Source organism: Salvelinus fontinalis, chromosome 16 (genome assembly GCF_029448725.1).
Source record: "Salvelinus fontinalis isolate EN_2023a chromosome 16, ASM2944872v1, whole genome shotgun sequence".
NCBI classification, from domain to species: Eukaryota; Metazoa; Chordata; class Actinopteri; order Salmoniformes; family Salmonidae; genus Salvelinus; species Salvelinus fontinalis.
The window spans coordinates 5,576,126-5,603,804 of NC_074680.1; the positions used below are offsets into that span (position 1 = coordinate 5,576,126).

The 27,679-nt window shown below is 41.6% G+C and overlaps 1 protein-coding gene across 1 annotated transcript in view; it reads left to right on the forward strand.

Annotated features, from left to right (window-relative positions):
* Positions 1 to 27,679, forward strand: part of LOC129812556 (MAM domain-containing glycosylphosphatidylinositol anchor protein 1-like) — a 310,719-nt gene that overhangs the window by 156,536 nt on the left and 126,504 nt on the right. Inside the window, exon 6 of the mRNA XM_055864208.1 lies at positions 10,805 to 10,937. Within this exon, the coding sequence (XP_055720183.1) occupies positions 10,805 to 10,937 (133 nt within the window). The remainder of the gene's footprint in view (positions 1 to 10,804; positions 10,938 to 27,679) is intronic.

Sequence of the window (27,679 nt, forward strand, 5' to 3'; positions counted from 1 at the left end):
GCTGGACTGAACACACGCTGGGTTATTTTGATCCAGAAAGTTGGGTTGCGTTAATAACACGGCATGTTGGGTTGTTTGGATCACCCAAACATGGGTGAATTTTATCCAGGTCACCCGTGATTCAATGTCGGGATATGACGTGGAAACTGGCCACTAGGGGTAACAGTGAGCATTATTACCTTCAAGTAGGTTTCAGTTTTGCTAGGGCAGCTTTTCCCAAACTCAACCCTCGGGACCCCAAGGCATGCACTTTTATTTTTTTTGCCCTAACATTACACAGCTGATTCAAATTATCGAAGCTTGATGATTAGTTGATTATTTGAATCAGCTGTGTATTGCTGGGGCAAAACCAAAACGTGCGCCCCGTGCACCCCTTGTGGTCCCGAGGACCAAATTTGGGAAAACCTGCACTATGGTGTTGTGGACGGGAATGGGGGATGGGTGTAAACATCTGCCTCTGATTTCAAAGGTTGCAAGTTCAAATCCAGCGAGAGGAAGTTGTTTTTGATATTTTTGTTTTAAATCTATCCCAAATCTTAATCCATATGGATATGCATAGGCCCTTGGGAAACTCATACAATTCTGTAAGCCAAATTAAAGCTTGAAAAGTGTAGTTGTTTAACCTTACCGTGTGATAACAATACAACGGAACAGATGAACTGGAATGACATTTACTCTCACACGTGGACAAAAATAACTATCTGAAAGCCATTCCCCTACTAAGCCATGCCTCCATTATTTTGAGCTGACCCGCTGGGTCATATCTCAATAACCCAGCATCAATAACACAGCACCCAGCATCAATTACCCAGCAATTTTTTAAGAAATCAACCCAACTAAAAGGTGCTGCATGTTCAACCCGACGTCTGCGTTGGCCCTGCAGCATATACAGTGATAAGGACTCTGCAGAAGTCAGAGTCATACTTCTTTTGTTTCGCGAGGCAGCCCAGAGCTCTTGAGCAGAGCTGTTGTGAAGGAAGTTGTCAAGGAAGTGAGTTTGGTTGACGGTAGGTGGGGGCGGGAGGTCTTGTATAAACACAATCATGTCAATGTGGCGCTATATAGAGCTATGCTGAGCCATACGCATTGTTGCAAAACTTGGGAGGCGCATGGCGATGCGGTACGGAGCTCAAATTGGCCTTTGGAGGCTCCGCAATTGTGTCACACCCTCCATACGGAGCCTCTGACCACATTTTCGGATCAACCATACATTGTCTTTAAGTGATCCAACGCCTGAAACCCAGCAGTTGGGTCAACCAAGATTTTTAGAGTGTACACAAGCATCTGAGTTCCTCAAGCGCCTACGCATACCCCATTGCTGGGATAGTTGCCACTTTGTTACAACACATACATATTAATGTTATATTAAAACATGTAATGTGAACAATTTTCATTTGCAATGTAGAAACTTATAAGTCCTGAACAGTCAATGTTCAGTTCATGGTTTTCATGAAATGTGATGATATTTGCATGAAACCAGATCAAAGTATGATGACCAAAGTATGAAGATTGACTGTTGCTTCCACATTGTTAAAGGTTGTTCATACAGTTACTGGTCCCCTCCCTCATGTCAAAAACTTGGATTCATTATTAGAGGGATAGGGTGACATCACTCTAATGCTCTTATTTTAATACACCAATGGTAACATGATATTCTCTTACCTAATTTAAATAGGTACTGTCTTCAAATCAAACTTTGTCACATGCGCTGAATACAACATGTGTACACCTTACCGTGAAATGCTTACTTACAAGCCCTTAACAAACAGCGCAGTTCAAGAAAGAGTTAAGAAAATATTTACCAAATACACTAAAGTAAAAAATTATAAAGAGTAACACATTAAATAACAATAACGAGGCTATATACAGGGGGTACCAGTAACGAGTCAATGTGCGGGGGTACAGGTTAGTCAATGTCACGATCGTCTATGGGTGAGAGAGAGGACCAATGCGCAGCGTGTGCAAAATACTTTCTCTTTATTTCGAGAAGGGAAAATTCACGCAACGAACACTATAACAAAACGAAACAAAACAACAAACGTGAAGCTATAAACGTAAGTGCACACACAAGCTACAAACATACAACATAGACAATTACCCACAAACACCTAAAGCCTATGGCTGCCTTAAATATGGCTCCCAATCAGAGACAACAATAAACAGCTGTCTCTGATTGAGAACCAAATCAGGCAACCATAGACTTTCCTAAACACCTACACTGAACACTACCCCATACCTACTACAAAACCCCCTAAACAATACACACACCCTAAACTAGACAAAACACACAAACATTCCCCATGTCACACCCTGACCTAACTAAAATAATAAAGGAAACAAAGAATACTAAGGCCAGGGCGTGACAGTCAAGGTAATTTGTACATGTATGTAGGGTCGAAGTGACTATGCATAGATAAAAAACAGCGAGTAGCAGCAGTGTAAAAATCAAATGGGGGGGTGTCAATGTAAATAAACCAGTGGCCATTTGGTTAATTGTTCAGCAGTCTTATGGTTTGGGGGTAGAAGCTGTTAAGGAGCCTTTTGGTCCTAGACTTGGCACTCCGGTACTGCTTGCCCTGCGGTAGCAGAGATGTTGGTCTTGTAACCAACATCTAAGAAGGTGTGTTTGTAGAGGGGCGTGGTTTGTATAGCTAGATAGCTACTCCACTGGTGCCAAAATCTGACGCAGTTGTCATATCAACACATCAATCAATGCTACTGTGTACCGTGTTACAAGAGACATGCCAAATGGGAGATGTATAAAATGGAATTATCATCATTGATGCAACTTTGTGTATCACCAAATTTGCTTGAGATGATGTTACTGCTCACTGCATCCAAGTTTCTTGACATACTCAAGTTTCTTGACATACATATACTCGGAAGTTTACATACTCCTTAGGCAAATACATTTAAACTCAGTTTTCACAATTCCTGACATTTAATCCTAGTAAGAATTCCCTGTCTTAGACCAGTTAGGAGATACACTTCTCTCTACAATAAGTTTGATTAATTTTTGCCCTTTCCTCCTGACAGAGCTGGTGTAACTGAGTCAGGTTTGTAGGCCTCCTTGCTCGCGCAGGCTTTTTCAGTTCTGCCCACAAATTTTCTATAGGATTGAGGTCAGGGCTTTGTGATGGTCACTCCAATACCTTGACTTTGTTGTACTTAAGCCATTTTGCCACAACTTTGGAAGTATGCTTGGGTTCATTGTCCATTTGGAAGACCCATTTGCGACGAAGCTTTAACTTCCTGACTGATGTCTTGAGATGTTGCTTCAATATATCCACCTATTTTTCCTTCTCATGATGCCATCTATTTTGTGAAGGGCACCAGTCCCTCCTACAGCAAAGCACCCCCACAACCTGATGCTGCCACCCACATGCTTCACGGTTGGGATGGTGTTCTTCAGCTTGCAAGACCCCCCCTTTTTCCTCCAAACATAACGATGGTCATTATGGCCAAACATTTTCATCAAACCAGAGGACATTTCTCCAAAAAGTACAATCTTTGTCCCCATGTGCAGTTGCAAACCGTAGTCTGGCTTTTTTATGGCGGTTTTGGAGCAGTTGCTTCTTACTTGCTGAGCGGCCTTTCAGGTTATGTCGATATAGGACTCGTTTTACTGTGGATATAGATACTTTTGTACCCGTTTCCTCCAATATCTTCACAAGTTCCTTTGCTGTTGTTCTGGGATTGATTTGCACTTTTCACACAAAAGTATGTTCATCTCTAGGAGACAGAATGCGTCTCCTTCCTGAGGGGTATGAAGGCTGCGTGGTCCCATGGTGTTTATACTTGGGTACTATTGTTTGTACAGATGATCTTGGTACCTTCAGGCGTTTGGAAATTCCTCCCAAGGATGATCCAGACTTGTGGAGGTTTACAATTTTTATTCTGATGTCTTGGCTGATTTCTTTTGATTTTCCCATGATGTCAAGCGAAGAGGCACTGAGGTTGAAGGTAGCCCTTGAAATTCATCCACAGGTACACCTCCCATTGACTCAAATGATGTAAATTAGCCTATCAGAAGCTTCGTAAGCCATAACATAATTTTCTGGAATTTTCAAGTTGTTATGGCTGAGATCGGCTAAGATCCCGTTAACGGGATCGAGTTGACAACAGCCAGTGAAAGTGCAGGGCGCCAAATTCAAACAACAGAAATCTCATAATTAAAATTCCTCAAACTTACAAGTATTTCACACCATTTTAAAGGTAAACTTGTTGTTAACCCCAACACAGTGTCCGAAAATATATATATCACTTCCGGGTTAGATTTTCTCAGGTTTTCGTCTGCAGAATACGTTTTGTTATACTCACAGACAATATTCTGACAGTTTTGGAAACTTTGGAGTGTTTTCTATCCTAATATGTAAATTATATGCATATTCTACGATCTGGGCCAGAGAAAATGTCCGTTTACCTTGGGAACGTTATTTTAAGAAGAAAAAAATTCTGACCCCTAGCGCTAAGAGGGTTAATGCAACCGCTGTGTCAGATTTCAAAAAGCTTTACGGCAAAAGCACAATATTCAATAATCTGAGAACAGCGTTCAGCCACAAAAGGAAGCCATACAGTTACCCGCCAAATTATGGAGTCAACAAAAGTTATAAATAGCATTATAAATCTTCACTTACCTTTGCTGATCTTCGTCGGAATGCACTCCCAGGACTCCCACTTCCACAAGAAATGTTTGTTTTGTTCGGTAATGTCCATTTTTGTCCAAATAGCTATTTTTGTTACCGTGTTTGGTAAACAAATCCAAAGTCAGGAAACGCGTTCACTAAAAGCAGACGAAATGTCAAAAAGTTCCGTAACAGTCAGTAGAAACATGTCAAACGATGTTTTGAATCAATCTTTAGGATGTTTTTAACATAAATCTTCAATAAAGTTCCAACCGGAGAATTCCATTGTCTTCAGAAGTGCGATGGAACAGAGCTCCCTCTCATGTGAACGCACATGGTCAGAGCATGGTCAGGTCATGATAGACCTGACTCATTGCCGTCTTCGGCCCACTTCACACTTCACAACCTGTATGCTCTCGTTGGCTTGCCCTCGCTTCATACTCGTCGCCAAACCCACTGGCTCCAGGTCATCCTTCTCCGATGTTGCACCTTAAAATTGCCAATAATGTACCTTAGGGGACAAGATAGTATAGGTACAAAAGCGTACCTTTGGAAAACTTTCTTGCTTATTGCTGCCTTTAACAGTTTGGAAAGTGCATTGCACACTTGTTCACAAAACACCTATATACAGTATATGTTCCACTATCCCTAACACACCCCACCACCCCTTACAACTTTGGCCCCTTACAGTACTTATTTAAATTAGGTAAGAGAATATCATGTTACCATTGGTGTATTAAAATGAGAGAGTTATTGTGATGTCACCCTATCCCTTTAATAATGAATATAAACATTTGACATGAGGGAGGGGACAAGTCACTTTATGATCAAACTTTAGCAATGTACTGTAGAAGCAACAGTAATTTGTCATACTTTGGTCATCATACTTTCATATTGTGACCTTTTAAGGGAAATGTCAAAATTTTTCACTTTCATGTTCATCAACTCCAGCACCCACCCAACATCAACATATGTGAAAATGGCACATTTCTGTCTTTTGTAGTAAAGAAGATAATGGCAGATGTGCTTCCAATGACATCATCATCCAATTAGTAAGCAATTAGTAGGCTATGCCTACTCATCATTGGTTAAAATCACACCATGCACACCAATGATGTCATTGGAAAAACATATCTTCCTCTATCTTTTTTAACTACAAAACATACAAACGCACCATTTTCACATATGTTGATGTTGGGATGGTGCTGGAGATGATGAATATGAAATTGAACAATTTCAACAATAGTACAGGAGAGAGAAATGCATGTTACGCGCCTGAAGAACCTGAGCAGTCGATGGATAGTGAACTTGAAATGTATCCTCACAAAAGTGAGAGGAAAGAACTTGCGACTTCTGAGGCTAGCCCTAATGATCAGGAAAATACCAGAGATTACTCTAGCCCAGTCAGAGTACGATTCGTGGAGAAAGTGTATCCATGGTTTTTGGCCAATCCGTTTCTGTTCTCAGGCTGGGTGAAGGAGTTGGGGTCTGTGAATTCAGTCAAAGTATCCAGAGGTGAACTTGTGTTGAATTTTGTGTTTGCTGCTCAGAGAGGGAAAGCGAGTGGGGGTTGAGTGTTAAGGTGGATCAACTGAAGCTCTGAATCCCTGGTGTCTGTGATGCACACTGTTTGGTGCGACGCAGACCCAGTGGCAAGCGCGAGACTGAGGAGACCTTGTATGTCCTTCTGTGTTTTGATGCAGAGTGTTTGCCGGATAAAGTCCTACTAAAGGTTTATAAGTTATCCCGTGAGAGCTTTTGTTCTAAATACACTGTTGTTTCAAGTTGCCAAGTTTATGGTCATGTAAAATATTGATATAATAACCATCATTTTTTTGTTTTATAACTAGGCAAGTCAGTTAAGAACAAATTCTTATTTACAATGACAGCCTACATCGGCCAATCATATCAAAGTAAACTTGGAGTCACGCGATGACATGTTGTGTGGTCCTCCCACTACGACTCGTCAGGAAAGCATGCAGTTTATTAGGCTACAGATGAAATCAATTATGAACTTCACGGGGTGGTGAAAGTGCAAGGTGATGAGATTGATGCTCCTTTCCAATAAATATTAAGGGTGTTATTCTGGTGACATTATAATCAATGCTTGGCTGCCATTGGTCAAATGAAAAACATTTATCTCTTTTGTCCATAATAATAATCTCATCATGTAGGCTATATGTGCGCTCTAGTCAACGGCGTACAGATAGCACTGTTGGTAAGAGCACACGTGCCAATACCAGAGTGGGCACACTCGCTACACAGCACACATTCTTTTGTGATAAAACCATCGGTAGAGTTGAAAATGCAATGGAAACACATTTAACTTGTTGTTTTTTTCGTCAAATGGGAATTTAACCACAATAGGTATTTTATGTCCACTAGAGTGAAGGAAAAGCAGCATATGTGGGAACTCCTTCAAGAGTGTTGGAAAATCATTCCAGGTGAAGCTGGTTGAGAGAATGCCAAGAGTGTGCAAAGCTATCATCAAGGCAAAGGGTGGCTATTTGAAGAATATCTAATATAAAATATATTGTGATTTGTCTAACACTTTTTTGGTTAATACATGATTCCATGTTTACGTGTTATTTCATAGTTTTGATGTTTTCACTCTTATTCTACAATATAGAAAATAGGAAAAATAAAGAAAAACCCTTGAATGAGTAGGTGTTCTAAACATTTTGACCAGTAGTGTGTGTATATATATATATTTATTTTTTAAATCCTAGCCCCTGTCCCCGCAGGAGGCCTTTTGCCTTTTGGTAGGCCGTCACTGTAAACAAGAATTTGTTCTTAACTGAATTGTCTAGTTAAATAAAGGTTAATAAAAATAAAATAATTAAACCCTGAGCTCAATTTCTAGTGTCATAGCAAAGGGTCTAAATACTTACATTATTGTGTATAGATTGATGAGGGGGAAAATAATTAAAATAAAGTTCAGTTAAATAAAAAAATAGAAAAACAACGACTGCGTGTTTTTGCACAACACCAAACCCATCATCGAGTTTTCTGATGACAGCAGGTTTATAGACCTAATAACGAGTCAGCCTATAGGGAAGAGGCACCTGAACTGGCGTCTCCCTTAATGTAAGCAAAACAAAGGAGTTAATTGTTGACTCCAGGAAGCAGAGGAGTAAACATGTCTCGATCCACATCAATGGTACTGCAGTAGAGAGAGTCAGCATCCACATCCCTGAGGACTTGAAATGCATCAACAACACACCACTCTTGTCAAGAGGGTGAAACAGCGTCTCTACTTCCTAAGGTGGCTAAAGAAAAAATGTATTCTGTCCTCTCTAAATACTACCTCTGCACCATCGAGAGCGTCCTGACCGGTTACATCATGGCCTGGTACTGGAATTGCTCCGTCCACAACCGCAAGGATCTCCAGAGGGTGGTGAAGAAGGCCCAGAACATCACTGGGACTGTGCTCCCACTAATCCAGAAGATCTACTCGAAACGGTGCCTGAAGAAGGACTGCAGCATCATCAAGGACCCCACACACACCAACCACAAGCTGTTCACATCCTTACCCTCGGGCAGACGGTATCGGAACATGAGGTCTGATAACAACGCAGCATGAGGTCTGATACCTTCTATCTACAAGCCATCAGACTAATGAACACGTGAACTGGACTGACCACGTGCACTGACTCTCTGCACTGACCCACACAGATATACACTCATCCACACACACACACATATAGATGCATGCTACACACACATCACAACTGCTGCTACCAAATTATTATTAGTATTGTTAAATATTGCACATTTTAAACACTTGCACCCCAATCCCCGCTTTCCCAAAACGCGTGTAAATACTGGACTATAAATTGAGCCATTTACTTTTTGTTCGTATTCTTATCGTTTATTATTTCTTATTGTTGCATTGTTGAGAATGAACCTGCAAGTTTGTTGGACGGTGTCTACCCTATGTATTCAGTACATACTACTGATAAAACTGAAAGGTACAAAGGACGTACAGTACCTTACAGGGTACCACTACAGTGACAAGCGTTTGTACTCCTTTAACTTCTAATTGGTCCCAATCCCGGATCCGGGAGCACCCTCATCAGTAAAAAAGCTGACTAGCATAGCCTAGCATAGCGCCACAAGTAAATACTAGCATCTAAATATCATGAAATCACAAGTCCAAGACACCAGATGAAAGATACACATCTTGTGAATCCAGCCATCATTTCTGATTTTTAAAATGTTTTACAGGGAAGACACAATATGTATTTCTATTAGCTAACCACGATAGCAAAAGACACAACTTTTTTTCCCCACCATTTTTTGACTGCATAGGTAGCTATCACAAATTCGACCAAATAAAGATATAAATAGTCACTAACCAAGAAACAACTTCATCAGATGACAGTCTGATAACATATTTATTGTATAGCATATGTTTTGTTCGAAAAATGTGCATATTTCAGGTATAAATCATAGTTTTACATTGCAGCCACCATCACAACTCTCACCAAAGCAACTAGAATAACTACAGAGAGCAACGTGAATTACCTAAATACTCATCATAAAACATTTATGAAAAATACACAGTGTACAGCAAATGAAAGACAAAGATCTTGTGAATCCAGCCAATATTTCAGATTTTTTAAGTGTTTTACAGCGAAAACACAATTTAGCATTATATTAGCTTACTACAATAGCCAACCACACAGCAGCATTGATTCATGCACGTTAGCGATAGCGAATAAACCAGCAAAAGATATTACATTTTTCACTAACCTTCTCAAAACTTCATCAGATGACATTCCTATAACATCATATTACACAATACATATATTGTTTGTTCGAAAATGTGCATATTTAGCAGCACAAATCGTGGTTATACAATGAGAATAGTAGCCAAGCTGCCAGCAAAATGTCAGGAGAAATCTTGGGAGAGGCACCTAATCTAATCAATAACTAATCATAAACTTGAATAAAAAATACAGGTTGGACAGCAAATGAAAGATACATTAGTTCTTAATGCAACCGCTGTTAGATTTTTAAAATTAACGTTACTACGACATACAGCGCGCGTTAAAGCGAGACCGCACCGAAATTAATGGCGGAATAGTAGTTTAACATTTTTCAACAGAACAACGAATTAACTATTAACTATTACTATTTAATGAGCTTCCATCAGAATCTTGTGCAAGTTGTCCTTTGTCCAGAAGAATCGTTGCTCGGTTGTAGATTGTCGTCTTCAACTTTGGAATTAGTAGCAAACATTAGCCATGTGACGAAGACGTGTCCAACTCACTATAACGCAGCACAAATGAAATACCGAAAATCGCAATATACTGATATAAAATGATATAACTCGGTTTAAAATAACTACATTATGATGTTTTTAACACCTATATCGAATAAAATCAGAGCCTGATATATCTAAAGCCTATAACGAGAGCTTCTCAGAATGCAATCCTGAGGTCTGTCTTGCGTCATGACGAACGTTGAAAAGACTGCACACCCGGTTCCAAGAGCTTTTATACGGCCTCAGAACTACCCAGACACCCCATTCCAATTCTCACTGCTTACTGACATCTAGGGGAAGGCGTATGCAGTGCATGTAGACCCATAGATTACATGCAAATTTATAAACTGACCCTGGAACAGAGCCCCCGATTTGAGATTTTTCAGTTCCTGACAGGAAGTTTGCTGCAAAATGAGTTCTGTTTTACTCACAGATATAATTCAAACGGTTTTAGAAACTAGAGAGTGTTTTCTATCCAATAGTAATAATAATATGCATATTGTACGAGCAAGAATTGAGTACGAGGCAGTTTAATTTGGGAACGAATTTATACAAAGTTGAAATGGCGCCCCCCTATTGAGAAAAGGTTTTAAGAACAAATCTAAACCTTTTTTTCTGAGTGTGTGTGTTGTGTCTGAGAGAGATTATACTTATTTTGTAGATTTGCATGTGTAGGAGTGCGTGCTTGTGTGTGTGTGTGTGAGAGTGTATACACCGTGTTCAAATGACAGTGCATTAATGAATGTACCAACATGTGTGTAAGGGTATTTATAGTGTGTGTAAGATATTGTGTAACTCTACTGTGTTTGTGCACATATGCGTGTGTGTTTGTGAAGAATACTCACATGCGGTCAGTCAGGGTCTGTGACTGTTATATCTGTGTAACCAGTCAATGTTTTATGTCACACAGGGGGAAACCAAGGTGCTGAAGCTGAAGAACCTGAGGCTGAAGGACTTTGCCAACTACACGTGCCAGGTGTCCGTTCGCAACGTGTGTGAAATCCCCGATAGCTCTGTCACCTTTCTCCTCACCATCGGCACCAGTAAGTGACACATTTTCCTCGCTACCACTTTTCTACACCCCTCTTTTATTTTTTGGTGTGTGTTTTAAATGAAGAGACAAGACGGTGTAGAAGGCCTGAAGTGAGTAGAAGACAAAAGCAGCCGAGTTCGTCTGACTTGGGAAGTAGATAAAGGGCTTCAATGCCAAAATCCCAAGCTATTTCTTTAACCACTAGACCACCCCACGCCACACCTCTCTCTACTTGAATCTCCTCTTTTCTCTGTGTGAATCCATCCCTCACTTGCTCATCCCTTGTCGCGCTATGCATCACTCCACCTCACTCTCCTCCCCCCTCCCATCTTTCATACACAGACACTCCGTCTCGTCCTCCCTCATTCCCACTTCCCTCCTTCTCCATTTCTCATCTCTCGCTCCCCCTCTCCATTTCCCTCCATCACCCTCTCGTTCAGCCTCACACTTCATCTCTCCCCCTTCCTCTTAAATCACTCCATCTCCTCTTTCCTTCTGTCTCTAGCATTCCCTCACTCTCTCTATCTTTATTTTCTCTCCGTCCATTGGCGTACATCTCTCACTCCCTTGCTCCTCTCCTCTGTGTGTTACACTGTCTATCTGTCTTGTTATTCCCTCGCTGGGTGGCACATCTCAGGCCTTCACTTCAAATTGACCTGTCAGAGGACTCTGTTATCCCCCTTCACTCTGACCCGTCTCCACGGCAATGCCATGTTACCACCGGCAACGCTGTTGCTGTCGACAACGCTGTCAGTTCCACTGCAGCCTGCCTCCAAAGGCCAACCAGCTCAACAAATGAAAGCCCGAATCCTATCTGAGCCCAATCTTCTTTTTTATTCCCTTTCTCAGATTCTCGCCTCATTTCAAATGTCATCCAGCAACCCCCCCCCCCCCCGCCTCCCTTTCAAAGAGTTGACATATTTGGCTGTTTTAATGCAGCACATATATTTTTGGTAACAGTTTATTTGGATGTTCCATCTGTAGATGCTCTACATACTATCTACAGACAATCAGTAACATGTCATCTGCATTTGTGCTGACTTTCAACAAGAAAGTGTCTGTATGCTGTTGTGGTGCTCCTGAAATGCTAAAGACATGCTGTGGAAATTCTGCTGACAGTCTACAAATAATTTATTGAATATCTGTAGATGGAAAGTATTCCAACCCCTTGACTTTTTCCACATTTTGTTACAATACACCTTATTCTAAAATGGATTAAATACATTTTTCCCCTCATCAATCAACACACAATAATGTAAGTATTCAGACCCTTTGCTATGAGACTCAAAATTGAGCTCAGGTTTTTTTATTTTTTTATTAACCCTTATTTAACTAGGCAAGTCAGTTAAGAACACATTCTTATTTACAATGACGGCCCACAAAAGACAAAGCCTCCTGCGGGGACTGGGATTAAAAATACTAAAATATAAATATAAGACAAAACACACAACACAACACTACATAAAGAGAGACCTAAGACAACAACATAGCAAGGCAGCAACACATGACAACACAACATGGTAGCAACACAAAACGTGGTACAAACATTAAATTGGGCACAGTAAAGAGCACAAGGGAATGAAGGTAGAGACAACAATATAAATCGTAAAGCAGCCACAACAAGTGCAACTGTTTCCATTGATCATCCTTTAGATGTTTCTACATCTTGATTGGAGTCGACCTGTGTTAAATTAAATTGATTGGACATAATTTGGAAAGAAACACACCTGTCTATAAAAGGTCCCACAGTTGAGAGTGCATGTCAGAGCAAAAATCAAGCCATGAGGTCAAAGGAATTGTCCGACCAGCTACGAGACAGATTGTGTCTAGGCACAGATCTGGGGAAGTTTAGCAAAAAAAAGTCTGCGTCATTGAAGGTCCCCAAGAACACAGTGGCCTCTATCATTCTTAAATGGAAGAAGTTTGGAACCACTCTTCCTAGAGCTGGACTCCCGGCCAAACTGAGCAACTGGGGGAGAAGGGCCTTGGTCGGGGCGGTGACCAAGAACCCGATGGTCACTCTGTCGGAGCTCCAGAGTTCCTCTGTGGAGATGGTAGAACCTTCCAGAAGGACAACCATCTCTGCAGCACTCCACCAATCAGGTTTTTTGGTAGAGTGGCCAGATGGAAGCGACTCCTCAGTAAAAGGCAGATGACAGCCCGCTTGGATTTTGCCAAAAGGCACCTAAGGGACTCTCAGACCATGATAAACACGATTCTCTGGTCTGATGAAACCAAGATATAACTCTTTAGACTAAATGTCAAGCGTCACGTCTGGAGGAAACCTGGCACCATCCCTTCGGTGAAGCATGGTAGTGGCAGCATCATGCTGTAGGGATGTTTTTCAGCGGCAGGTACTGGGAGACTAGTCAGGATCGAGGAAAAGATGAACGACGCAAAGTACAGAGAGATCCCTGATGAAAACCTGCTCCAGAGAACTCAGGAGCTCAGACTGCGGCGAAGGTTCACCTTCTAAAAGGACAACGACTCTAAGCACACAGCCAAGATAATGCAGGAGTGGCTTCGGAACACGTCTCTGTATGTCCTTGAGTGGCCCAGCCAGAGCCCGGACTTAAACCCAGTCGAACATCTCTGGGGTCATGACTGTCCTGTGAGGATCAAATAGCTCAGATCGGCTTGGAAATGGTTGACAACAAGACACTCTCCCACCCACACAGGGGGGTGGGGAAGGGAACTGCCGGAACTGCCGTGACAGCTCACATTCGGTTATAAATTAAGCAAAAGAGAACTATTTTTACCCTCCAGTACTGGCTAAAGGAATGTCCTTTTTATCTCCAGAGACTTTTGCCTGTCCAAAACTCTGACGTCCAAAAAGTGAATACCAGAACAATATTTATAACAGAAGAATGTGGGGAATGGTCAGTGGGGAACTTTGGAAAACAAATGTAATATTGGTTTTCATTTTGTGATATCATTAAAAACTGTATGGATGAAATACTGTAACTTGGAAAGTATATCCCATTTATCTGTCAAGTATCCATCCAATATGTTGTGCATATAATATGAACAATTATGCAAGTATTTTAGTTAAGATAGGAATGTGATTTTAGGAGGTATAAAATAATCTCTCATATAAACTGTGCATAAATAAGTAGGCACACCACAAGTAGGCACGCTACACTCGCATTAACATCTGCTAACCATGTGTATGTGACAAATAACATTTTATTTGATTTGAGTAAGGTCGGGTGGTGTGTCAGATGGACGGAGCCATCCCATTTTGGCCAGAGTGCCTTGGTAATGAAATTAACATTAGACCAGGAAACGTGAGGAGAGAGCTACGAGAGCTACATGTTTGAAATGGTTGGAACTTTGAACCTCAACACGAGGTGACAAAATAAACTCACCTTCCTCTAGACCAGGGAGAGAAGGCGAGCTGCAGCTCATAATGGTCTGAATCCTGAATATCAACACGAGGAGGAAGAGGCGAGAAGCTCACCTCTCAGACAATCATTGAGACAGCTGATTAGCTGTCCTAAGTCAGATATTGAGGAAAGCTAATCTAAGAAGGACCATCATACGACGCTTCAAACTGTCCCATCCTATCACAAGTATCAAATCACCGTATTCTCCAACTATCATCACCAATGGTACTCGTCAACACGGCTGGCTGTCTTCAAGCGTGAACAACAGTAGAAGAGACAGGTCCTGACCCTTACAAGCCTGCTGCTGAAAGGCCAACCCACTTTCTTCCTAAGAAGGCCTGGTTCCGACAGAGATAAACAGCGGATAAAGGCACTCACAAGTAAATACATTCATGATTTCTCATTCCAAATGGGCGGCGTTTCGTGTGCAAAGTGTATGATTAATGCGTTATAGAATGTATCCATGATAAGAGTCCCTTTTTCCTATCTCGCTCTCTTTTCCCCCCTCTCCATCTCTGTGTAATAAGCTGTCCTATTGTCAGTCCGCTAGGGACTTTATTATCGTGTATTATGTCTTGTTTTCTCATTTTAGTTAGCTAGTGAATAAATAATTAAACCAATTGGTGTAGTACTGAATCATGAGTATGGCTGGAGTTTTTGCAGATGCATGAGGTTACGGCTGTTCAGAATGATGATAATAGGTAATGATTAATAATAGGATGACTGTTTATCGATTAAATAGATATATACCTTATAGAGTTTAATTAACATGTTTGGGATAGGGGGTAGCATTTTCACTTTTGGATGAATAGCGTGCCCAGAGTGAACTGCCTCCTACCCAGTCCCAGATGCTAATATATGCATATTATTATTAGTATTGGATAGAAAACAGTCTGAAGTTTCTAAAACTGTTTGAATGATGTCTGTGAGTATAACAGAACTCATATGTCAGGCAAAAACCTGAAGAATCCAAACAGGAAGTGGGAAATCTGAGGTTTGTAGTTTTTGAACTCACCCCTATCGAAAACACAGTGGGGTATTGGTTATTTTGCACTTCCTAAGGCTTCCACTAGATGTCAACCGTCTTTAGAAAGTTGTTTCAGGCTGCTCATGTGAAGGGGGGCCGGATGGGAGCTGTTTGACTAAGAGGTCTGCCTACAGCCTCGTTCCCAGTCACGCGCTTTGACTTGAGAGGTAGCTCTCGTTCCATGGCTTTTCTACAGACAATGGAATTCTCCGGTTGGAACATTATTGAACTTTTATGATAAAAACCTCCTAAAGATTGATTCTATACTTAGTTTGAAAAGTTTCTTTGACCTGTAATATAACCTTTTGAACGTTTCGTCCGAATGAACCAGATCACGCTTTTGGATTTATTTACCAAACGCCCTAACAAAAGAAGCTATTGGACAGAAATGGACATAAATGATGGACATTATCGAACAAAACAAGCATTTATTGTGGAACTGCGATTCCTGGGAGTGCATTCAGATGAAGATCATCAAAGGTAAGTGAATATTTATAATGCTATTTATGAATAATGTTGACCTCCCAACATGGCGGATATTTCTCTGGCTGATTTGGGCTCTGAGCGCCGTTCTCAGATTATGCATTTTCCGTAGAGTTTTTTTTAAATCTGACACAGCGGTTGCATTAAGGAGAAGTGTATCTAAAGTTCCATGTATAATAGTTGTATTTTGAAGATCATCAAAGGTTAGTGACTCATTTTATCTCTATTTGTGCTTTTTGTGACTCCTCTCTTTGGCGGGAAAAATGGCTGGGTTTTTCTGGGACTTGGTGGTGACCTAACATAATTGTTTGTGGAGCTTTCGCTGTTAAGCATTTTTGAAATCAGACACTGTGGCTGGATTACGGAGAATTTTATCTTTAAAATGGTGCCTAATACTTGTATGTTTGAGAAATTTGATTTATGAGATTTCTGTTGATTTGTATTTGGCGCCCCGCTTTTTCATTGGCTGTTGGCGAAGGGTTCCGCTAGCAGAATCCCTGTCCTAGACAGGCTAAACAACCTCTTCTGTGGTGCCCCAAACCCCTAATGAGTTAATTGTTACATTATTAATTTAATTGGGTAACAATTAAACATAGTTAGTGGATTAAATAAATAACAGTCATGAGATTAATGAAAGTAAAGTCACGACATTGGAGACACCTGAAAAAAGCTGTGCAGCAACGTTCTCGATCCAACCTGACAGAGCTTGAGAGGATCTGCAGAGAAGAATGGGAGAAACTCCCCAAATACATGTGTGCCAAACCATCAACTGTTCTCCAATATTCCACCCGCTAAAATCTCCCTCCATCCCAAGTTGGGTTGTCATCCCAGTGACTGGCAGACCACCCCTGTTCACTTGGCTCCTAGGGCCTTTGAGAGATTGGTACCCATCCTTTGAAAAGAGAACATAGTGCCACCTACAGATCAGAAACAGATTAACTTCTTACGGCTGCAGCCCGGCGTCGGTACACTTATGACAACAGCCACTTCAAGTGCATGGCGCAAAATTCAAAAGATATATTTTTTTAAATATTTAACTTTCACACACTAACAAGTCCAATACAGCATATGAAAGGTACACATTATGTGAATCCAGCCAACATGTCCGATTTTAAAATGTTTTACAGGGAAGACACAATATGTAAATCTATTAGCTAACCACGTTAGCAAAAGACACCACTTTTTTACTCCACCAGTTTTTTACTCCATCAGTAGCTATCACAAATTCGACCAAATAAAGATATAAATAGCCACTAACCATGAAACAACTTCATCAGATGACAGTCTGATAACATATTTATTGTATAGCATATGTTTTGTTAGAAAAATTTGCATATTTCAGGTATAAATCATAGTTTACATTGCAGCTACAATCAGAAATTGCACCGAAAGCAGCCATAATAATTACAGGCACCAACGTCAAATACCTAATTACTCATCATAAAACATTTCTGAAAAATACATAGTGTACAGCAAATGAAAGACAGGCATCTTGTGATTCCAGCCAATATTTCCGATTTATTAAGTGTTTTACAGCGGAAAAAAAATGTAGCGTTATATTAGCTTACCACAATAGCCAGAAACACTTGGGCGCCGACGATTACGACAGATATATGAAATAGCATCATAAAATGTTTCTTACTTTTGCTGATCTTCCATCAGAATGTTGGACAAGGTGTCCTTTGTGCAAAACAATCGTTGTTTGGATTTAGAACGGCAACTTTCCCTCTTCATTTAGCAAGCGCGCTAGCCAAGTGGCTCGAATCTCTCCATGTCAACAAACGGAAGAGAACGGAACACGGCAAAACTCCCGAAAAATGTTCAATAATCTGATGAAACTATATTGAAAAAACATACTTTACGATGATATGGTGACATGTATCAAATAAAATCAAAGCCGGAGATAATAGTCGCCTATAACGGCAGCTAAACAAAAGGCAATCCCACTGTCCACCTCGCGCTCTTCAGAGTACCGAAAATGGGGGACACGTCATTCCAAGATGATGTGTTCCATCTCAGACCAAGATAATCACCTAATTTCTTCCCTCACAGCCTCTTGACACCCAGGGGAAGGTGTATGACGTGCATGTATACTAATAGGTCTCGTGCCCATTTATAGGCAGGAAGAAGAACAGAGCATCGATTTCAGACTTTCCACTTCCTGGTCAGGAAGTGTGCTGCAGAATGAGTTCTGTTTCACTCAGAGAAATAATTCAAACGGTTTTAGAAACTAGATAGTGTTTTCTATCCAATAGTAATAATAATATGCATATTGTACGAGCAAGAATTGAGTACAAGGCCGTTTGAAATGGGCACCTTTTATCTGGCTACTCAATACTGCCCCTTGCAGCCCAAACAGGTTAACAGCCAAAAGCATTTGAAATTCCTTCGCCTTGGTTGTATTGTATATATATATATATATAGAGTTGAAGTTGGAAGTTTACATACACCTTAGCCAAATACTTTTAAACTCAGTTTTTCACAATTCCTGACATTTAATCTGAGTAAAAATTCCCTGTCTTAGGTCAGTTAGGATCACCACTTTATTTTAAGAATGTGAAATGTCATAATAATAGTAGCGAGAATGATTTATTTCAGGTTTTATTTCTATCATCAAATTCCCAGTGGGTCAGACGTTTACATGCACTCAATTAGTATTTGGTAGCATTGCCTTTAAATAGTTTATCTTGGGTCAAACGTTTCGGGTAGCCTTCCACAAGCTTCCCACAACAAGTTGGGTTAATTTTGGCCCATTCCTCCTGACAGAGCTGGTGTAACTGAGTCAGGTTTGTAGGCCTCCTTCCTTGCACACGCTTTTTCAGTTATGCCCACAAATGTTCAATAGGATTGAATAGGGTCAGGGCTTTCTGATGGCCACTCCAATACCTTGACTTTGTTGTCCTACAACCCAGCAGCAGGAACGCTACCTCCGCCTTTGTGCAAGGAGGTGCACTGCCAGAGCCCTGCAAAATGACCTCCAGCAGGCCACAAATGTGCATGTGTCTGCTCAAACGGTCAGAAACATACTCCATGAGGGTGGTATGAGGGCCCGACGTCCACAGGTGGGGGTTGTGCTTACAGCCCAACACCGTGCAGGACGTTTGGCATTTGCCAGAGAACAACAATATTGGCAAATTCGCCACTGGCGCCCTGTGCTCTTCACAGATGAAAGCAGGTCCACACTGAGCACATGAGCACATGTGACAGACGTGACAGAGTCTGGAGACTCCGTGGAGAACGTTCTGCTGCCTGCAACATCCTCCAGCATGACCGGTTTGGCGGTGGGTCAGTCATGGTGTGGGTGGCATTTCTTTGTGGGGCCGCACAGCCCTCCATGTGCTCGCCAGAGGTAGCCTGACTGCCATTAGGTACCGAGATGAGATCCTCAGACCCCTTGTGAGACCATATGCTGACACATGCACATGTGGCCTGCTGGAGGTCATTTTACAGGGCTCTGGCAGTGCTACTCCTTGCACAAAGGCGGAGGTAGCGTTACTGCTGCTGGGTTGTTGCCCTCCTACGGCCTCTTCCACGTCTCCTGATGTACTGGCCTGTCTCCTGGTAGCGCCTCCATGCTCTGGACACTACGCTGACAGACACAGCAAACCTTCTTGCCACAGCTCGCATTGATGTGCCATCCTGGATGAGCTGCACTACCTGAGCCACTTGTGTGGGTTGTAGACTCCGTCTCATGCTACCACTAGAGTGAGAGCACCGCCAGCATTCAAAAGTGATCAAAACATCAGCCAGGAAGCATAGGAACTGAGAAGTGGTCTGTGGTCACCACCTGCAGAATCAGTCCTTTATTGGGGGTGTCTTGCTAATTGCCTATAATTTCCACCTTTTGTCTATTCCATTTGCACAACAGCATGTTAAATTTATTGTCAATCAGTGTTGCTTCCTAAGTGGACAGTTTGATTTCACTGAAGTGTGATTGACTTGGAGTTACATTGTGTTGTTTAAGTGTTCCCTTTATTTTTTTGAGCAGTGTATAAATAGAAAATGTTATACGAATTATTTTACAACATTCCCTAACTTGAATAGTATAGTGTATTTATAGTTTATTTCTTTATCAATTGTTGTATTTTAGAGTTCGGTGTTCCATTACTCGCCGTTAACCATTATTTTATTTTTAAAGAATGCAAATTTGACAACGATTCGGCATTCATACCACTGTCCTCTCTGTCCAAAACGGTGTACACGTTCTAGTTTGATTTTGACGACTGTATTGCCAGGGATCTGTAGCACTTTAACCAGGAATTCTTTCACCAATCTCTCTGGATCTTCACCTTCATCCTCTTGAATTCCGGTAAGCACCAGATTTTCTCGCATCGACCAAGTCTGTATATCAAGTAAGGCTTCTCTTAGAAACTTGTTCTCTTTTTTTAAGTTCACTAACGTCCGTTTCAATAATATTGACAGTACCTTTTAGCACATAAGCAGGAGCAGTAGCACATAATGAAACGTTGTAGCAGAGTGGTGATAACACGGGAAATGTACATTGCTTTTCAATTCTGCTTTTCTATTTCTTCAGCAGACAACATCAAAGACGTTGTGACCAGCAGCTGTTGAACCTGACGAAGGAGGGCTGCAATATGATCGCGGCTTTCCGAAAGACGGGTGTGTCCAGGAACGACATGGCGCCACAGATCACATTGCTGAGCTCTTCACAGCAGACCAACAGGTCTTGCCTTTCTGTAAACAACTCACAAATCTGGCAACATTAGGCAAGAAAAGATGGTGGGTGATATTGAAGTAGAAGTCACAGAGATGAAGAGAAAGGCGGAGCTACTTACCTTCGTACTAAGATCAAATCAAATTTCTCACACTCGCCGAATACAACAGGTATACAACCTTACAGTGAAATGCTTACTTACAAGCCCTTAAGCAACAATGCAGTTTTAAGAAAAATGTGTTAAATAAAAAATTAATAAAGAGCAGCAGTAAATTAACAATACAATACGGCTATATACAGGGGGTACTGGTACAGAGTCAATGTTTGGGGGCACCGGTTAGTCGAGGTAAATGAGGCAATATGTACATGTAGGTAGAGTTAAAGTAACTATGGACAGATAATAAACAGAGAATAGCAGCAGCGTTAAAGGGGGGTGGGGGGGGGGGGCAATGCAAATAGTCTGGGTAGCCATTTGATTAGCTGCTCAGGAGTCTTATGGCTTGGGGGTAGAAGCTGTTAAGAAGCCTTTTGGACCTAGACGTGGCGCTCTGGTACCGCTTGCCGTGCGGTAACAGAGAGAACAGTCTATGACTACGGTGGTTGGAGTCTGACATCTTTTAGGGCCTTCCTCTGACACCGCCTGGTATAGAGGTCCTGGATGGCAGGAAGATTGGCCCCAGTGATGTGCTGGGCCATATGCATTACCTTCTGTAGTGCCTTGCGGTCGGAGGCCGAGCAGTTGCCATACCAGGCAGTGATGCAACCAGTCAGGATGCTCTCAATGGTGCAGCTGTAGAACTTTTTGAGGATCTGAGGACCCATGACAAATCTTTGTCTCCTGAGGGGGAATATGTTTTGTCGTGCCCTCTTCACAACTGTGTTGGTGTACTTGGACCATGATAGTTTGTTGGACACCAAGGAGCTCTCAAACTGCTCCACTACAGTCCCGTCGTTTAGAATGGGGGCATGCTCGGTCCTCCTTTTCCTGTAGTCAACAATTATCTATTTTTTCTTGATCACGTTGAGGGAGCGGTTGTTGTCCTGGCACCACATGGCCAGGGAGTATAGTAGGGGACTGAGCACGCACCCCTGAGGGGCCCCCATGTTGAGGATCAATCTGGCCGTTGTGTTGTTACCTACCCTTACCACCTGGGGCGGCCCGTCAGGAAGTCCAGGATCCAGTTGCAGAGGGAGGTGTTTAGTCCCAGGGTCCTTAGCTTAGCGATGAGCTTTGAGGGCACTATGTTGTTGAACGGTGAGCTGTAGTCAATGAATAGCATTCTCACACAGGTGTTCTTTTTGTCCAGGTGGGAAAGGGCAGTGTGGAGTGCAATACAGATTGCATCATCTGTGGATCTGTTGGTGTGGTATGCAAATTGGAGTGGGTCTAGGGTTTTTAGGATAATGGTGTTGATGTGGGCAACGACCAGCATTTCAAAGCATTTCATGGCTACAGATGTGAGTGGTCCGGATCGGTAGTCATTTAGGCAGGTTACCTTAGTGTTCTTGGGCACAGGGACTATGGTGGTCTGCTTAAAACATGTTAGTATTACAGACTCAGACAGGGTTTGGTTGAAAATGTCAGTGAAGACACTTGCCTGTTGGTCAGCGCATGCTCGGAGTACACGTCCTGGTAATCTGTCTGGCCCTCCGGCCTTTTGAATGTTGACCTGTTTAAAGGTCTTACTCACATCGGCTACGGAGAGCGTGATCACACAGTCGTCCGGAACAGCTGATGCTCTCATGCATGTTTCAGTGTTCCTTGCCTCGAAGCGAGCATAGAAGTAATTTTGCTCATCTGGTAGGCTCGTGTCATTGGGCAGCTCGCGGCTGTGCTTCCCTTCGTAATCTGTAATCGTTAGCAAACCTCACCACATCCGACAAGCGTCGGAGCCGGTGTAGTATGATTCGATCTTAGTCCAATATTGACTCTTTGCCTGTTTGATAGTTCATCGGAGGGCATAGCATGATTTCTTATAAGCTTCCGGGTTAGAGTCCCGCCCCCTGAAAGCGACAGCTCTACCCTTTAGCTCAGTGCGTATGTTGCCTGTAATCCATGGCTTCTGGTTGGGGTATGTGCGTACAGTCACTGTGGGGACAACGTCATCGATGCACTTATTGATGAAGCCAGTCGGTGCTAGCATAACAGTCCTGTAGCTTAGCATCTGCTTCATCTGACCATTTTTTTATTGACGGAGTCACTGGTGCTTCATGCTTTAGTTTTTGCTTCTAAGCAGCAATCAGGAGGATAGAATTATGGTCAGATTTGAGTTTTTTTCCCCTCTGGTTGCACATTTAACATGCTGGTAGAAATGAGGTAAAACGGATTTAAGTTTCCCTGCATTAAAGTCCCCGGCCACTAGGAGCTCCGCCTAAGATAAGCGGACAAGCTTGTTTGCCTTGTTGCAGAACAACAATACCTTACATTCAAAAGTATCGGTACTAAAAATAAATAGTATATTGACAATTTTGACAAATTATGGTGTCGTGATACTAACGTGGTTTTGGTGTACCATGCGGCACTACTATACACATGCCCCCGAAAAGGGTGTGGTGGAGGCACACACACTTTTCATGGGGACATTTACAGTAGCGTTGCACGGTATACTAACACTTTGTGTTGGTTGAATGGAACTTCCTTGGTGCTGCAATGTCGCTCTCTCACTCACTATTTCCTTGTGCAATGGACTGACTTGCACTAGCAGCCTTTAGACATTAGTCCCAAAATGTGATTTTTGTTCATTAAAAGATTGATTTTAACATGATGTCTGTCTTCATCACCAACTAATCACCAACCACTAAGACATAGTGATTGTTTGTTTGTTTCCCTGTTGTTTTATTTCTTCAGTTGCTCCAGTGTCAAAAGGTTGGACATTTGGATTTGTCCAGTGATTATAGCATAGGATCTCAAGTAAACAGCCTTTCACTTTATTTTGATAGTCCCAATGCATATCTACAGAGGGTTACTAGAGTGTTAGTGAATGCTCTGAACATGCTCATCAGTTGATGGATGTTTGAATGTGAAGTAGACCGTCAACTAAGCTCAATTTGTTTGTCACTTCATTTGGATAGTCCTAAAGCATATCAGATAGCGATTAGAATGACAACAAATTTGCTCTTAAGTTGTTACTGATGTGTAGTTTAGATACTGCTTATTACAGTGGGGAGAATAAGTATTTGATACACTGCCGATTTTGCAGGTTTTCCTACTTACAAAGCATGTAGAGGTCTGACATTTTTATTATAGGTACACTTCAACTGTGAGAGACAGAATCTAAAACAAAAATCCAGAAATCACATTGTATGATTTTTAAGTAATTAATTTTCATTTTATTGCATGACATAAGTATTTGATCACCTACCAACCAGTAAGAATTCCGGCTCTCACAGACCTGATAGTTTTTCTTTAAGAAGCCCTCCTGTTCTCCACTCATTACCTGTATTAACTGCACTTTTTTTGAACTCGTTACCTGTATAAAAGACACTTGTCCACACACACAAACAAACAGACTCCAACCTCTCCACAATGGCCAAGACCAGAGAGCTGTGTAAGGACATCAGGGATAAAATTGTAGACCTGCACAAAGGAATAACCTCAATCAATTTCCAAAGACTGGTGACATCCAGTGGAAGACAGTGACCTCAAAAAAATAAAACTTCTGAATGGTTTGTCCTCTTGGTTTTGCCTGCTACATAAGTTCTGTTATGCTCACAGACATGATTCAAACAGTTTTAGAAACTTCAGAGTGTTTTCTATGCAAATCTACTAATAATATGCATATCTTATATTGTGGGGATGAGTAGAAGGAAGTTGAAATTGGGCACGCTATTTATCCAAAAGTGAAAATGCTGCCCCCTAAGTTAACAAACTATAGTTTTGGCAAGCCGGTTAGGACATTAGCTTTGTGCATGACACAAGTAATTTTTCTAACAATTGTTTACAGATAGATACAAAAGTATCTATATCCACAGTAAAACGAGTCCTATATGGACATAAGCTGAAAGGCCACTCAGCGAGGAAGAATCCACTGCTCCAAAACCCCCATTAAAAAGCCAGACTACGGTTTGCAACTGCACATGGGGACAAAGATTAAACTTTTTGGAGAAATGTACTCTGGTGTGAAGAAACAAAAATATAAACTGTTTGGCCATAATGACCATCGTTATGTTTGGAGGAAAAAGGGGGACGCTTGCAAGCCAAAGAACACCATCCCAACCGTGAAGCACGGGGGTGGCAGCATTATGTTGTGGGTGTGCTTTGCTGCAGGACGGACTAGTGCACTTCACAAAATAGATGGCTGCATGAGGAGGAAAATGATGTGGATATATTGATGCAACATCTCAATACATCAGTCAATAAGTAAAGCTTGGTCGCAAATGGACAATGACGCCAAGCATACTTCCAAAGTTGTGGCAAAATGGCTTAAGGACAACAAAGTCAAGGTATTGGAATGGCCATCAGAAAGCCCTGACCTCAATCCTATAGAAAATCTTTGGGCAGAACTGAAAAAGTGTGTGCGAGCAAGGAGGCCTTCAAACCTGACTCGGTTACACCAGCTCTGTCAGGAGGAATGGGCCAAAATAAACCCAACTTGTTGTGGGAAGCTTGTGGAAGGCTACCCAAACCGTTTGACCCAAGTTATTTAAAGGCAATGCTACCAAAAACTAATTGAGTGTATGTAAACTTCTGACCCACTGGGAATGTGATGAAATAAAACCTGAAATAAATCATCCTCTCTTTTATTATTCTGACAGTTCACATTCTTAAATTAAAGTGGTGATCCTAACTGGCCAAAGACAGGGAATTTTTACAAGGATTAAATGTCAGGAATTGTAAAAAACTGAGTTTAAATGTATTTGGCTAAGGTATATGTAAACTTCCGACTTCAACTGTATTTACGACCATCATAAAATGGCCAACTTCAGCCCTCTCCCCCTCTGCGGGAGAGAGAGGGCGCTGTAAAAGGACCCACTGTAACCCGATCCTTCAGATCTTCACAGGAGAGTCATGACACCCCCAATGCTGGCATTGCAGTACTTTACAGAAACCTTCACCCTCCTTAAGACATGGTCGTTATTGAATGCCTTATGCTTTGTGGTGAGCATGGTTACTTCCCTAGTGTCCTTCCATTTCACAAAAAGCAGCTTGTTAGTTCTGATCAAACTATGGCCCCCCTCGCTGCTCTTTGTCATGTCGTTTACCTTGGTCTTGGGGAAAACGATTATGTTTGGATGAAATGTGCCACAAGCTACTCCAGTATTTTATTAAAAGCTTCTGTGTCGGTGTACTTAGTCATAGCTGCCTTCTTTTTAGCTTCTTGTTTGATATTCTTAGCTTTTACCTTTTTTCCCCACTTAAGAAGCCATCTTTTATTCTAAAGCGATGAAATTAAAGCGATGAATTCTATTTACAATGTATTGTAGCATGCTCGGTGGGTCTCGTCTATGAGCCAGGTAAGAATAGTTCGCATTACGCATTAAAAGGTTCTAGGCCTTGCTTTGTCCCCCCCAGGTCAACTGCATATCCCTGGAAAGCTTATCTCATTGGCTACAAGACTGTAAAGGTGCAAAGTAGCCAATCCCCTGTGTAATGGATGCCTACGGCACGTAAGCAGGAAACATCATATTTTTCTTGTGCAAAGATATAGTCACTCTGTGGACATTCTATGTTGCCATTAAGTCATACATCCTCAGATAACATTGCCAATAGGCTAGATTTGTTCAGATTTGTTAATGTCATACCCCCCATGTAGGTATAGCTCAAACACAGATCAAATTGAAGCTTACCTTGTAGGATGTTTGCTGTTTGGTGAAAATTGTGTTGTGTAAAATAAGCATTTGACTCTCGGGGCTGGTGATCAATAATGGTAGGTCACAGGCAGACAAATAAGACATCCTCATAATCTGTAGAGTCCCGATTTTCGGTGTGTATCAATGTATTCCGTTTTTATTTTGTTTATGCTTCACAACGCTAACAGGAATGTAGGTAGCAACCATCTTGAAAAAAGGTCTTATTCTTTGATGAGGTTTAACGGCGTTTGACATCCAATGTTAATGGTACATTACCGCCACCAGCTGGATGGGGTATTGAATAAAAAACATTCCTGGAAAGGGGTAACATGACATCATACAAAATAAAACACGTCAACTATAAAATAAATAATACAACCATACTTCTTCAATCACAGTCCACTCCAAAATACATCCCTACACAGGCTCAGGGTCCTGTGATGGAGCTACATTCACCAACAGGATTTCCTGCAACGCCTCGGTTGTAAAATCACGAAGACCCAAAAAATGTTCAGCGGCATTCACAATGATTCCAATTTTCTTAAACTTCTCCACAGTTTGTGCTGTACAGTTTATGACCATTGCAATAAATAATACAAGTCCACCTTTTTAATAACATGTAGCATTTCACTATCCCTCGGTTCATCCAAAACCCTGACCGACCAAAAACAAGTCTATGGTTTCCTATTTTCCAACATAGCTTTACATACTTTCCCTTTTTCTTTGCGACTGTAACCCACTCATTCTCACTTTCTGTACTATTAGCTTCACTCGACTCACTAGCAGTTTCAAACAAAACCTCAGTTTCTGCCATCTTCCGTCAATGAATGTCTAGCACTCCTTTCTCCCGTCAGTTCTTGAAATGAGGTCATCGGGCTCGGAGTTGGCTACTGAGTTGCAGTAAAGTATTTTTACATTTGAATTAAGGTGTTATCGTTTTAACCTCCTAGAGTCAATCAAAGTAACATAATAAAAAAATCCCCATCATAATCCGTCAGTTTAAAATAGAGATATCTGTCCACCGCATCTGCCAATGTCGCGCTTCCGCATCTGCGCTGAAAGGTGGCAGAGCTAGAGCGGTGTTTGTCAGACCATAAGACATCCCAAAAATTGGTCTAATCATGAAAACCTCTGTAGCGTCCGAATGATTTAACCTACAAACCATTATGACCACTACATGGAAAGGGGAGACTCTCACGAAGAAAATTGTGTTTTCTGTTTTGATGCCCACAAGTGTCACGGGACTCGTCTGAAGGTAACCGGTACTGGTCTAAAGAATTGTGCTTTCTTATATCGCCTAGATATACTGCAGGGCAAACACTTCAAATTCTTGTTTCTTATTTATTTTTTGACTGTCTTTTTTTGCCATTTGTGACTTGTTTCAGGAAACT